At 51.2% G+C, this 13,298-nt stretch overlaps 1 protein-coding gene across 1 annotated transcript; it reads left to right on the top strand.

The window, feature by feature from the left end:
• The first annotated feature begins 5,671 nt into the window (after window positions 1-5,671).
• Window positions 5,672-11,983, top strand: SF3A3 (splicing factor 3a subunit 3). The gene is given in 15 exon segments (XM_015811665.1): window positions 5,672-5,873; window positions 5,980-6,085; window positions 6,985-7,057; window positions 7,190-7,281; window positions 7,598-7,680; window positions 7,972-8,110; window positions 8,325-8,393; window positions 8,563-8,630; window positions 9,020-9,127; window positions 9,286-9,355; window positions 9,433-9,597; window positions 9,692-9,802; window positions 10,183-10,273; window positions 10,516-10,571; window positions 11,740-11,983. Coding segments are annotated over 15 exon segments (1,506 nt in total). The 5' UTR covers window positions 5,672-5,676; the 3' UTR covers window positions 11,818-11,983.
• The last annotated feature ends 1,315 nt before the right edge of the window (window positions 11,984-13,298 follow it).

Below are 13,298 nucleotides of genomic sequence, written 5' to 3'. Positions count from 1 at the left end.
GTTGCAAGAACTGAGTATGTTTAGTATAATGAAGAGAAGGGAGTAGGGGTGATAGTCTTCCAATATTTGAGTGGTTGTTACAGAGAAGAGGGTGTTAACCTACTGTATTTCGTAAAGCACCTAAGGACTGGACAAGAAATAACTAATGGAACTTTATCAAGGACAGATCCAATTTAGAACTAAGAAGAAATTTCCTGAAAGAACAATCAATGGAATGAATTGCCTTCAGAAGTTGTGGGTGCTCCATCACTGGGTTGTTGTTTTGTTTTTGTTTTTTAAAAAAGATATTGGACAGCAATTTGTCTTGAATGGTAAAGGGTCTCCTTCTCAAGCAGGGGGCTGGACTAGAAGACCTCCAAGGTTCCTTCCAACTCTGTTATTCTGTATTCTGTAACTATTCTACACATTGATAAGTACTCATGAACCACACTGGTCTAACTTCATTTCTAGCTTTGCTATCTGCCAGGATGCCTTATATGTTTATTAAAGGATGTTTCAGTACATCTGAAAGATGAGAAGTAGCTTATAAAGTTCATAAAGATCTATCGCTGACAATTAAAATTCAGTGACTAAATAATCAATGGGCCTATGGAGCCAGTCACATTTCCATTAAGGTCCACATTTCTTGCAAGAAGCTACCAACAATTAATGCATTTTTCAGACTCTTCAAAGTTCTCAGAGCACAATGGCTGTAGCAACAAGCTGAACCATGTAAAGGATTCAAAGGCAGACAAGGAAGGGCTTCAGCTGAGGTCCTTCCAGTAGCAAAAGCACCTTTAAGACGCTATCCAAAGTTAAAAGCCCAGTGGTGTTCACTGACCTTACAAACACTCTGGTTGTTGTTGCTAACCACTAGGGAGCACGTGGGCAGCCACATTTTACATCCCAAAGCAGCTTAAAAACTATTCTAAGGATGACCTTAATAGATTGCTAACTGAAGCTGTCCAGCCTTTCTGGGTCAGCTCCTTCCACCTGTTGTTCTGTATTCTGTAGCCCAAAAACCTATTTATTTGATTTATGTTGTCTCCCATATCTCTATGCAAGGCTCTGCAATAAAAATAGACAAAATACATAGCTGGGCATCAACCACTCAATTAGCCACACTGGAGATTGGCTCTATCCCAGGGCCCCAGGCTTGGGCACCACACCAAGTTTTCAAGGGCATGTAATGCCTGTGCCACTGCATCCTGCACCAACTAAAGCTTCCAAAGGCACTTCCAAGGGCAACTCCATGTAAAACACATTACAGTAGTACAATCTGGAGGTCACAAAGGCATGGCCATGAACAGGACACACACACACACACCAGTCCAGGCTTGGGTACAATGGATGTGCGATCTGAAGTTATGCAAATGCCCTCCTAGCCATGGCTTCCCTCTGCTTCTTGACCAGGAACCATGAGTCCACAGGATCCTGGATTGCACACTGGTTCTGTATAACGGGCAATCAGAATAGCCTTGAGGAACAAGAGCAGGGGTAGTCAACCTTGGCTCTTTTATGACTCGTGGACTTCAACGCCCAGAATTCCTGAGCCAGCATAGCTGGCTCAGGAATTCTGGGTGTTGAAGTCCACGAGTCATAAAAGAGCCAAGGTTGACTATCCCTGAACAAGAGGAAGAGTCACAGCCGACAATGGTCGGACAAAAGAAATCTTGGATCTCGGGCAGGATCTGAGAAAACGTCTCAAGACCCTCCCTAGTTCTCTTGGAGGGAGGGAGAGCTGCAAAACAATGTTATCATAGCTGCAAAACAATGTTATCATAACCTTGTAATAAAAGTAAATATTAGCATAGTCTTGGTTTCCTGGTATGGTCTGCCACAAAGGGCTGACACGGTTTTAAGATGGTACCACTCCATCCTTGGCCAAATCTAGAAGGTCTCTGGAACCAGGAGGTCCAAAACCCCAGATCTATCCAGTTTTCTTTGAATTGTGCTGAAGCCTGTTGTGCCCCATCCAGGCCCCCATAGCCTCCAGGCTCTGAGAAAGAACTACCCTCCACATTGTTCAAACAATCTGGGGTGGTGCTATCCCAACGTCATCATCCCCAACCATTGGATGACTTCACCCAGCAGTCCCATGTAGTCTTGAACAGGGTAGGGGAAGACACTGAGCCCTGGGAGGGGGCTTCTCTCTCACCTCCCAACTTCAACTAGGACCAGCCCAAGGGAACAAAGACAACCGGTATAAAACTGCCCATCCCCAACTCCCAGAGCCTAGCCTTAAGGATATCATGATCTCTAAAAGGTCAAGAGGAGTAAGGATGGAGGCGCTATCCTCATCCCTCTCCTGCCAGTGGACATCCAAGAGTGCAGTCAATGCCATCTGTATCCAGGGTACATATCCAGGCCTGAACTCAAAGGGATCCAGATGATCCACTTCTTCTAAGGCCTCCTGAAGCTGAAGCTCAACACTTTCGGTACAACCTTCAGCAATGGTCCTATGAGATGGGAATGCACCACTGTGACCACCCCGTCTCAATGAGGAACTGATCCCCGCCTAGACCGCCATGATGAGATCTAACATAGAGGTGGGTGAGCTAACAGTCACGACCATCCTGTCCCCTTCCTCTGCCCCAAAAGGATCACCCTCCCCCCAGGTGATCACCCAAAAGGATCACCCTCCCCCCAGGCCATTCCCAGCCCCCACAGAATCCACTCCAAGGCCAGACTCCACCTTAGATCTGATCAACTTTTTCCATCAGATGCCCAACATATTCCCCACAATGACCCTATAAGTCAGACATGTCAAACACAAGGCCCGGGGGCCGGATGTGGCCCGCAAAGTGGTTTCATGTGGCCCGCGAAGCCATCCTGAAAACAGTGAGGGAATGGCCCCCGCTGCCTTGGCCCTGGCCCAGGCCAGCTGGGAGCCAATGTACAATTTTGTGGTGGCCCTCTATGCTGAAAGGCATTCAGTCTTAGCTCCATAAGCCCCCTCCCCGCATGGCCTGAGAGGAACAGCGAGGCTTGGCGCTTGCCCCGATCCCACCCCCTTCTGCCAGAGACCCTCAGATCTATCCCACTCCTGCCCAGGCCCCCACAGGCACCCTTGACGCGAACGATGTAGAGCTGGCCACACCCACCCAGTAGGCCACACCCACCCTGGCCACACCCACCCGGCCCCCTGAGGGCAACCGCAATGCTGATGCGGCCCTCAATGAAATTGAGTTTGACACCCCTGCTATAAGTGCATCCCCAAACCACTTCCTTCCAGAAGGGCTCAGGTCACCCCAAACAAGTCTGCAATAAGGGCAGAGAATGCCCAATGTAGGGCCATGAGGTAGACTCCAATAGCAGCTGTAGCTCCTGTTTGATCAAGTTCACTCCTCTTGAGGCACCTCTTCTTCCACCTCATTCCTCTCGGCTCCTCCATGAAGAAGGGGAGTTCTGTGATCCATAGGGGAGGAAATGCTATTCAGGCACAATCCAATATGCAGCCCGTTGCCCTCTCATTCCAGGCGGCCATTTCAGTCGAACCCTGCAGCAGACTCTCTGGAACAACCCCCAGTCCCTTGGAACCAACTGGGTTCATTCATTGCCCCGGGGCAGGTCAATCTCATAGGTCCAGCCCAATGGTGGGATTCAGCAGTACCGGTAGCTAATTTTTTGTTGCCCAGGCCCAGAATGGACTTCTGGAAGCGGCATCCACACAGAGAACCGGTTGTTCCCATATTTGAATCACGCCCCTGGTCCAGCCTCCCTGTGTGGGAAGGGGCATAAGAGAATTGCAGGAAGAACTCCCACCAGGGAGTGGTCTGACTCTGATAAGAGAAAAACTGCCTCCTCCCCTAAATCCAAATTACCTTGTCACTGCTCCAGCAGAAAAAACAGGTCCGGTGTAGGACTGCTGTTGCATGTCTGGCTCTGGATGACTTGTGGCAGGCCCACGGATGTCATTGTGCCCGTGAACTCTTGAGCTATCTCCAACCCAGCTGCGAGAGAAAGCAGATTAAAGCCCCCCCCCCCCCCCCCCAAGATCATGAACACCATTGGCAGTTGAGCCACTGAGTCAAGGAGCTCAGGCAGGGAGATTGCTACATAGCAAGGAGGTTGCTACAACAGCAACAGTTGCAACTGAACCTTAAGAGCCCAACAAACAAGGGCTCCCACACCCAGCAACCAGTAACTCATAACTCAGTCTGCTTTCATTAAGTGCCTTATTTAAAGCCCTTCTGTAGGTCACCCTACCATATTATTAGAGCTATTTTCTATTTGGTATAAAAGCGACTTGGCTATTTTTCCTTGAGCTGGAGCAGTGAATGCAGAACGACTCCCAAATTATACACCAGCTCAGTCTGCAGAAATGTTACCCCTTCCAAAGTCAAAGATGGAGAATCGTCTGGCCCTAGAGCAGTGTTTCTCAACCTTGACAACTTTAAGATGTGTGGATTTCAACTCCCAGAATTCCCCAGCCAGCTATGCTGGCTGGGGAATTCTGGGAGTTGAAGTCCACACATCTTAAAGTTGTCAAGGTTGAGAAACACTGCCCTAGATGTTCAAAAACCCATGGCCACTCCATCCTGTAGGGTTGACTTGAAGCCAGTTCCTCCCCATCCAGACTTTTACAGATTCCAGGCGCTTGGCCAACATTGCCCCAATATCGCTTCTCTTATCTAGGAATGGAGATCTATAATTGGGTATTATCAACATACCGGACCCCATATGGTCAGATGACCTTCCACAGCAGTTTCAGGTAGATGTTAGGAAAGGCTCCAGCCCTGGAGCAGCCCACATTGCAGGGGGCCTAGGGCTCAGCCTCTCTTCTACCAACACCCACTAGATTTACAGTGTTTCTCAACCTTGACAATTTTAAGGCATGTGGACTTCAACTCCCAGAATTCCACAGCCAGCATTGCTGGCTGTGGAATTCTGGGAGTTGAAGTCCACATGCCTTAAAATTGTCAAGGTTGAGAAACACTGCACTAGAACCAGCCAGGATGGAAGGAGAACCACCGTAAAGACAGGGCTTCTCATCACATTCCCTCAAAGCTGGTCCATAAAGATGTCATGGCCGATACTATCAAAAGCCACCAGGAGATATAGGACAGGGGTAGGCAACCTCGGCTCTTTTATGACTCATGGACTTCAACTCCCAGAATTCCTGAGTCAGCATAGCTGACTCAGGAATTCTGGGAGTTGAAGTCCATGAGTCATAAAAGAGCCGAGGTTGCCTATCCCTGATCTAGGAGATCCAGAAAGATGCACCACCTTGGAGAAAGGAAATGCAACGTTGCAGCAAGGGAGACGCCGCCACGTCCCGGGACCCTCGGGCGAGCGGCTTCGTCTCGTTCCCGGGGCCGGGGAGGCAGCTGGGCCTAACCAAGACCGCCCGGGAGCCCCCCGCTTTCCCCAACCCTACCCTTCGCCCCCCTCGGATCCCTCCCTCGCTGGCCGCCCCGAGGGCTGCGCCGCAAGCCTAGAGCGCCGCCTCCTGCAGGGACGGACGCTCTAGCCCAGGGGTCCTCAACCGTGGCCACTTGAAGGCTTGTGGACTTCAACTCCCAGAATTCCTCAGCCAGCGAAGTCCACAAGCCTTCAAGTGGCCAAGGTGGCGGACCCGTGCTCTAGCTCGGCCCACCGACTTCCGGTAGGCCGCGCGGAACCTTCCTGCGCGGGCGAGCGGGACCGGGGCGCTGAGAGGCGGCTTCCGGGTCCGTCGCCACCGCCGCCGCCGCCATGGAGACCATCCTGGAGCAGCAGCGCCGCTACCACGAGGAGCGCGAGCGGCTGATGGACGTGATGGTCAAGGAGATGCTGACACGCAAGTCCACGGTGGGGCGCCGGGCCGGGGGGGGNTGACGCGCCGGGCTTCTTTTGCAGCGCTACATGGAAGTGAGCGGCAACCTGCGGGATCTCTACGACGACAAGGACGGGTGAGCGCCGGGGAGGAGGGGGGAGGGCCGCGAGGGGGGAGGGGGGCGCCAGGGGGGGCGCAAGACACGCTGACACCCCCCCTCCGCCGTGTCGGGGTCCCCCCAGGTTGCGGAAGGAGGAGCTCAGCGCGATTTCGGGGCCCAACGAGTTCGCCGAGTTCTACAACCGGCTGAAGCAGATCAAGGAGTTCCACCGCAAGCATCCGAACGAGGTCAGCGGGGCCCCCCCGGGCAGAACCCGCCCCTTGTCCGGGCTTTTCCTTACCTTTCTGGCGATTTTGATCATTTAAGCAAGGAAATATTCTCCTGTGTTTGCAAGCAAGGAATTATCCTCCTGCATTTGTGAGCAAGGAAATATCCTCCTGCATTTATGAGCAAGGAAATATCCTCCTGCATTTGTAAGCAAGGAAATATTCTCCTGCATTTGTAAGGCTGAAGGGGTTTTTTGGGGGGTGGGAGTGGAGGAATTGTCTCAATGCATTAGTTTTTGCAGAAATCTGAGCTTTCTACCTTTTAACCTTGTACGCATTTACAGTTTTGTTTGCATTTCAATATTTAAAACCCAGAGAACTTCTCAAAGCTCTTGCACCTGATGACACAATGTAAACATTTCAGAGTTAGTCTCTTGACTTGGAGGAGGCCATCTCAGACCCACTGGCAATGTCAAGCGATGGCTCTGTATGCTTCCCTCCGTCTGCAGAGGTTCTGGGCTTCAGGCCAGCCCAACTCTTGAGAGAGCATCGGAGCCTGGTTCATCCAGGGCCCTGAAACAAGGGCTGTGTGTAACAGGCTGTAGCTTTCTGTTTAGTAGAAGTGTTTCCTTTTTGCCAAGAGGTGAGAGAGAACAACTCTTGCTCATAGAATTGAAGAGCTGGAAGTGACCACAAAGGTCACCTCATCCAACCCTTTGCAAATGAATAGCAAACCACTTTGCTAAGATCTTGTGTTCTCTGTCCTCTGCTTCTCTGAATAAAGCCCTCCTGAACAGGTTAATTGTGTTAAAACATGGCTGAGTGACTTCCCGCATGCAGCACATTTCTTCCCTTTTTCTTTCAGTTCTTGGGGAGGGGGATCATGATGCAAAACCAAAAAACATGTGTTACCTTTGCAGATTTGTGTGCCGATGTCAGTAGAATTTGAAGAGCTCTTAAAGGCCCGGGAAAATCCAAGCGAAGAGGCTCAGAGTAAGTCTGCGTGGCTTTCCTTTTTTTCCAAACGGATAAATTATGTGCTGAGGTTGGCTGTCTTAGACACGTGGCTTTTGCTTCCTCCTTTGGGATGGTTCTGGGCCGTCTTTCATTCTTGACTTCTCGTAGACCTTGTGGAGTTCACTGATGAAGAAGGATATGGCCGCTACCTGGACCTGCACGACTGCTACCTGAAGTACATCAACCTCAAGTCATCTGAAGTAAGGTTTCCATACTGTTTTCCAGACTTGGGGGTACAACTGATGCTGTCTTGTTTTGCGGATTGTGTCCTCAGATTTATGCTTAATAGAGTTATGTCAAAGGGAAGCCCCACTGAAGTGGCACAAAATGTTCTGGGACTGGAGATGAGGGAGGGAGAGGAGTAAAATGAAGGCTGTCTCTTGCTGGGCTGAAAGGGAGGGGTGACCATGTGCAAGGCTCTTCTCTCCCCCAGCCTCACTTCAAGGGCAGCCATAGAAACCTCCAGAGAGCAGAGAATTGTGGTAAACTCCCTTCTCTTTCTTCATGCTATTGCAGAAACTGGACTACATCACTTACCTGTCTACTTTTGACCAGCTCTTTGACATTCCAAAGGAGAGAAAAAATGCAGAGTACAGAAGGTGACCATTTCCTGTGAAAGGGGGAAGGGGTCATCCTCTGGGCTATTAAAGCTAGTCAATTTCACCGTTTTGTGTTAACAAAAGCGGGTTTACAATGTAATTTCTCATTTTCCCACTTGGGTTACAGTAGCAGGCACAGACAGGTTTAAAGTCGCTTGACTTCTTGTGCTTGCGCATCGTGTCTGGTGTGGGTGGTGCTCAGTTGCTGCCAGTTGACCGAGCGATGGGAAAGAAGCCCATCTGGGTGGAGAGTGCCGGGCTCTCCTGCCACAGTCAGTCTGATTTTTACAGGTACTTGGAGATGCTGTTGGAATATCTGCAGGATTATACAGACCGCGTGAAGCCTCTGCTTGACCAGAATGAGCTGTTTGGCAAAATCCAGGGAGATTTTGAGAAGAAGTGGGAGATTGGCACTTTCCCTGGTTGGCCGGTGAGTGCCATTCTGTGGTGGGCGAGGCTGATGTGAAGCACAACGGTTGTAAACCATGTTAATTGTTCATGTTTCCGGGAGAGACGCCTCCTCCCAGCCTGGGCTCTGCGTCCCCAGTCAGCCTAAATGGCTGGGAGAGTTGGGGCTAAGCACATCTGGAGGCCACCGGTCTGCAGAACCTTTGTCCATATATCCTCCTGTTGTCCTTTGGCAGAAAGAAACTAGCAGCGCCCTCACCCATGCTGGGGCCCACCTGGACCTCTCTGCCTTCTCCTCTTGGGAGGTTGGTAGCCATTCTGAATCTCTTCTGGATCCTGGAGGGGGTGGGGGCGGGAGGGGAAGAGTGACTCCCTCCCTTGGAGCCTCTAGGAATGCACGGGGCCAGGTTCCTCCGTGGCCCTGCAAGGGGGGAGTCAGCGGCTCCCACTAGAGCTTTTGCTGCTTCCCCACAGGAGTTGGCCTCCCTTGGTCTAGATCGGCTGAAATCTGCCCTGCTGGCCCTAAGTCTGAAATGTGGAGGGTAAGTGGAAGCAGCTTGAGCGTTCGCGATGGCCTGGCAGTCCGGGGGGGGGGGCGTGCAGAGAAGTGGCACGGGCGTATCAGCCCTGCCCTGGGCTTTCTGTGTAAAGGTGGGGACTCTCGCCTGGGTGGGGACGGCCCCCTCTTGTGAGACAAGCAGAAGCATTTGATCTCAGCCATTTTGAAAGCTGAAATAGCTCTCATACAAAAGAATTGAGCTGTTTTCTCTGCTTCCTACCCCAAAACACATTTTGTATATCCTTGGGTGACGAGGAGCTTCCAGCATTTTCAGCTCGCCATTCCCTAGTTACACGCCTGGCTCTTATTTGCAATGCAAAAAATGTTCGCTGGACCCGGACCTAAAGGGTTCCTGCTCTCTTCCTTGCCCAGGACCCTGGAGGAACGTGCTCAGAGGCTTTTCAGCACAAAGGGCAAGTCCCTGGAGGCCCTGGATCCCTCTCTCTTTGCCAAAAACCCGAAGACGAAAGGGAGCAAGCGGTGAGTTTGCTCTGGGTGGGGGTGAGGGTGAGTTGGCATTGCCTGCTCTGGCCCTTCTTGGCTTGGTCCCCTCCTGGGGTGGTCTCACGTCCTGGGGTGAAGAGCCGTCGGTGCCAGCTGGGGTTGCTCACTTGCGGGCACCATCGTTGTCTTGACAGGGACACAGAGCGGAATAAGGACGTGGCCTTCCTGGAGGCCCAGATCTACGAGTACGTGGAGATCCTTGGGGTAAGGGCCACCCCTTCCTCTGAGCGTGGAGGTCCCAGGCAGGGGCTGCTGCACTCACAGCCCTCACTGTCCCTTAGGAGCAACGGCAGCTGACCCACGAGAACGTGCAGCGCAAGCAGGCACGGACCGGGGAAGAGCGGGAGGAGGAGGAGGAGGAGCAGATCAGCGAGAGCGAAAGTGAGGATGAAGAGAACGAGATCATCTACAACCCCAAAAACCTACCCCTGGGCTGGGATGGTAAGGTAAGGCCCCTGGCAAGAAGGCGGGCTTCGCTCTCCTCCTGGGGCTGGCCTCACACGGGGCACCCGGTGACCGCTGTGGCTCCTTGCCTTCCAGCCAATTCCCTACTGGCTCTACAAGCTCCACGGGTTGAACATCAACTACAACTGTGAGATCTGTGGGAATTACACCTACCGTGGGCCCAAAGCTTTCCAGCGACACTTTGCGGTAAGGAACGCCACGGCGTGCTTTCATCTGGGAGAGGGTGGGGTTCCTGCGGCAGGGGGCACATGGGCTTTTCTGACTGGTTCCGGTCCCTTGCTGGTCTGGCATCTCTAGCAACCTCAGGGCTGCTCAGAGCCTGGGAGAGAGCTGCTTTTGCCCCCTGCCTCCCTGGAGACCCTCATGCCACAGCATTCTTTCAGGAAGAGGCAGAGAATGCGTGCAGGCGTCTGGGGTCCTTTAATTGGGGGTGGACTCTGTGGCCAAAGTGTCTCCTCTGCACTCTAGGATTCCTAATTCCCCCAGACCATTCTCGGCTGCCCAAGAGCAGTCCTTGTTTTGGGAGGGGCCACACCCTTGGTTTTATGATCTCTTGTGCTCTGTAGGAATGGCGCCACGCTCACGGCATGCGATGCTTGGGCATCCCCAACACAGCTCACTTCGCAAACGTTACGCAGATTGAAGACGCCGTGTCGTGTAAGTGGCACCAAAGCCTCACCTGTTGGCCCTGACCTCGGGGGTGGGAAAGATCCTGGCCTTGGCAGGGGGGGGTGGAGTGGCGGGACAGGCAGAGTCAAGAGGGCTGGGCTTGCATCAGGGAAAAGCCTTTGGGAGGACTATTATCATCTCACAGGAGCTTCTGAAAGCTCCCCAATTGGTGTGCAATTGTTCCTCCCCTCAGCACCAACACATGACTTGGCTTTCCTCTGTTTTTTCAGTGTGGGCAAAGTTGAAGCAACAGAAGGCTTCAGAGAGATGGCAGCCAGATACAGAAGTAAGTTGGGATAGGAGGGGGGGTCTTCTTAGCCCTTGTGTTGCAGCACCTGAGCCCCTGGACCAGATTGGAAAGTCAGTATAATCTAAGGGGTTGAGGAAGAAAGAAAACCATCTTGTAATGACTCTGGCCACTCAGATAAACAACTGTTGAGCTGCAGTAAGATACTACTTTATGTAACTCTTCTATTTCATTTTGAATCATCCTTGTTATATTGTGTTACAAATGCATTGCCCCTTTTCAAAGGATATTTTTTAAAAATTTAAATACCTCTCCTTTGGTCAGGGTCTCTAGGTTAAAATGCTCGGCCTTTCTTATTTTCTTTCACAGCTACTTTTTCCCCTAGTAACTGCCTCTCGGCTATGGTTTTTAAGTAGAACCCCAGCTTTAGGATATATAGAACATTTCTATGTTTGCTGGTTGTTGGTGTACTGCCATCGATAAAAAGCCAAATCAACAAGACTTATTAAGGTTATCCTGTTCAACATTACAACTTAAGGCCTTACATTTTGTGTAGGGTAATAAAAGGTATCAAAGACAGCATGCATTCCGACAAAGGAGACTCCACTCCAGCCAAGACATATACCTCAGTTTCTGAATGGTATCTTAACTTCCTATTAATCCTGTGTAATATTTAGTAGGGATAGCAAAATGAGAAATATCCTTACGGAATGGCGAAGTAACTGCCTCCAAGACATTAAAAGGGAGGGAGGTGAAAAGAGCTATCTGGGGGGAGGGTGTGTGTGTGTGATAGACCAGTCAAGTGCAACAAAGGAGTCATAAAAATGGTGCATATGGGTCAAAAGTAGGCCTATAGTAACAGCAGCAGGAAAAGAGTTGGCTGCAGCAATGGGACGGGAACCGGAAACTGAAAATGCCAGACAGCAGGTGAGGAACAGCCCCTTCTCCCCCCCTCCAATCAAGTCTTGAACTAAAATGAAGAAAGGAAGCTGTATCCTTCACAAATGAAGAAGACCCAGGGGCATAATCCAGGAGCGTTCCAAGGTTATACCTGCAGCCCAGAGAAAATAGAAGGGGCGCCTAGCTTTTCCATTCGGACGGGTCAAAATCCTTGAGTTCTGTCACAGAAAGAGAGTGCCTTGCTGTCGTGTTGTGTTGGACGTTTGGCTTTGCGTTTGGCCGTCAGCAGCTTCGTTTATTGTTCCAGGAGGAATACGAAGACTCCAGTGGGAACGTGGTCAACAAAAAGACCTATGAAGACCTGAAACGCCAAGGCCTGCTGTAAGCAGAGGAATGTTCCCCACCCCCACCCCGAAAAAATCACCCCTCTCCCCTTGCCTCTCTTTTGGTGACTGGAGTCCTTGTGGGCAGGCACTCCAGAGATGCTCCTAGTCAACAGAACGGATTTTGTAAGACCCTTGCTTTATGTGGAACTGATACACAGAAATAAATAATACTTTTAAAGGCAGGAGGAATGAGCGTTCGTTGTGGTGGTGTAGCCTTGTTTGATGGAGACTTTCTCCCAACTTCCGCCATTAAATGACCCGTCCTTGATCCCCAAGTGTTTGAAGGCCCACACAGTTCAAACCCAACTTAGATTCCCTCTGCAGGAAACGTGGAAGGAAAAGTTCCTCTGATTTTAGGTAAGACCGCAGGAATTCCATGCTTGTGTTCGCAGCTAAGGGGCTGCCTTTGGCCCTTCTGTTTCCGTCACCTCTCTTTGCAGCCATGATTTCCGGATAGTCAGCCCCTCGTTTCCATTTGCTGAAGAGAGCAGGAAAAAAAGCAAGCATTGGCGTATTAGACCACCTTGTTGGAGAAGAGCTAGCGAAGTTTTGATGAAAGGCTGCCAGGTAGATCTTTCCCCCAAATTCTCACTGGTGGAGAAGCAGGCTTCTCTCGCAGATGCCATGTAAGGTAGGAGGTGGACAGTTGGAAAGGGGGATAAAAGGAATCTGCTGCCCTTCCAAGCGTATAATTTAGGGAGGCTACTCAGTACCTGCTACCCTCACTTAAGCCCGCACCAATCTGCCACTGAACGGTGTTTTTCCTTTGTTGACACCTGAGCTGCTCCTCTGAGCCCCCTGGGGATAGAAAGAGTGGATCATTAAGTCTAATTGGGGCGGGTTTGTTTCTGTAATTGTCCCAGGAAGCGGAGGAGGCCCTGGCGGTGGCTTAACCAAAAGCAAGCCACGGAGGTGGAGACTTCTGGGAAATGGGGCAAACTCTTGCTTCCCTTCCAGAAACCGCTGGGCTAAACTCGGTCAGACGAGCAGAGCCTGTTCTTCGGATCCCCTTAGGTGGGGGCAGGGAGCAGCAGCTGTACGCTAAGGATTGCTTCCATTGTAGGTAGGAAGATCCCTCAGGAGGCTGAGGCTAATCTGGAGCAGAACAGTTGATCAGAGAGAGACAGACTGCTTTCTGCCCCTATGTCTAACTACGGTGCCTGTGTGCCCTTGATCTTAGTGGGCTGGTCTCTGCCTTGACTGGGCTTCGTGTTCTGTGAGATTCCCAGGAAGCAGCTATTCCCAGCCCAAAGAGCAGATCGAGCCGTGGTGCAAAGTGAGATGCCCACGGCCGCTTCTTGGCTCTCAGAAAGGAAAGGGTTTCACCCTTGGAATGGAAGAAGGGACCTTGTTTGGCCGAACTTCCTGTAGCAAATGGAGTTCTCGGATGCTCTGGAGAAACAGCAGTGCCAGGAAGGTGCCCTTCTCTGTTTCCTGTCCAATTGCCATAGATCAGGTGGCAAACCGGGAGGACCGTCAT

Source organism: Protobothrops mucrosquamatus, unplaced genomic scaffold (genome assembly GCF_001527695.2).
Source record: "Protobothrops mucrosquamatus isolate PMUCROS unplaced genomic scaffold, P.Mucros_1.0 scaffold46, whole genome shotgun sequence".
Lineage (NCBI taxonomy): Eukaryota > Metazoa > Chordata > Lepidosauria > Squamata > Viperidae > Protobothrops > Protobothrops mucrosquamatus.
Note: the sequence above shows the minus strand (reverse complement) of the source record. Positions and strands in the feature narration are given on the sequence as shown.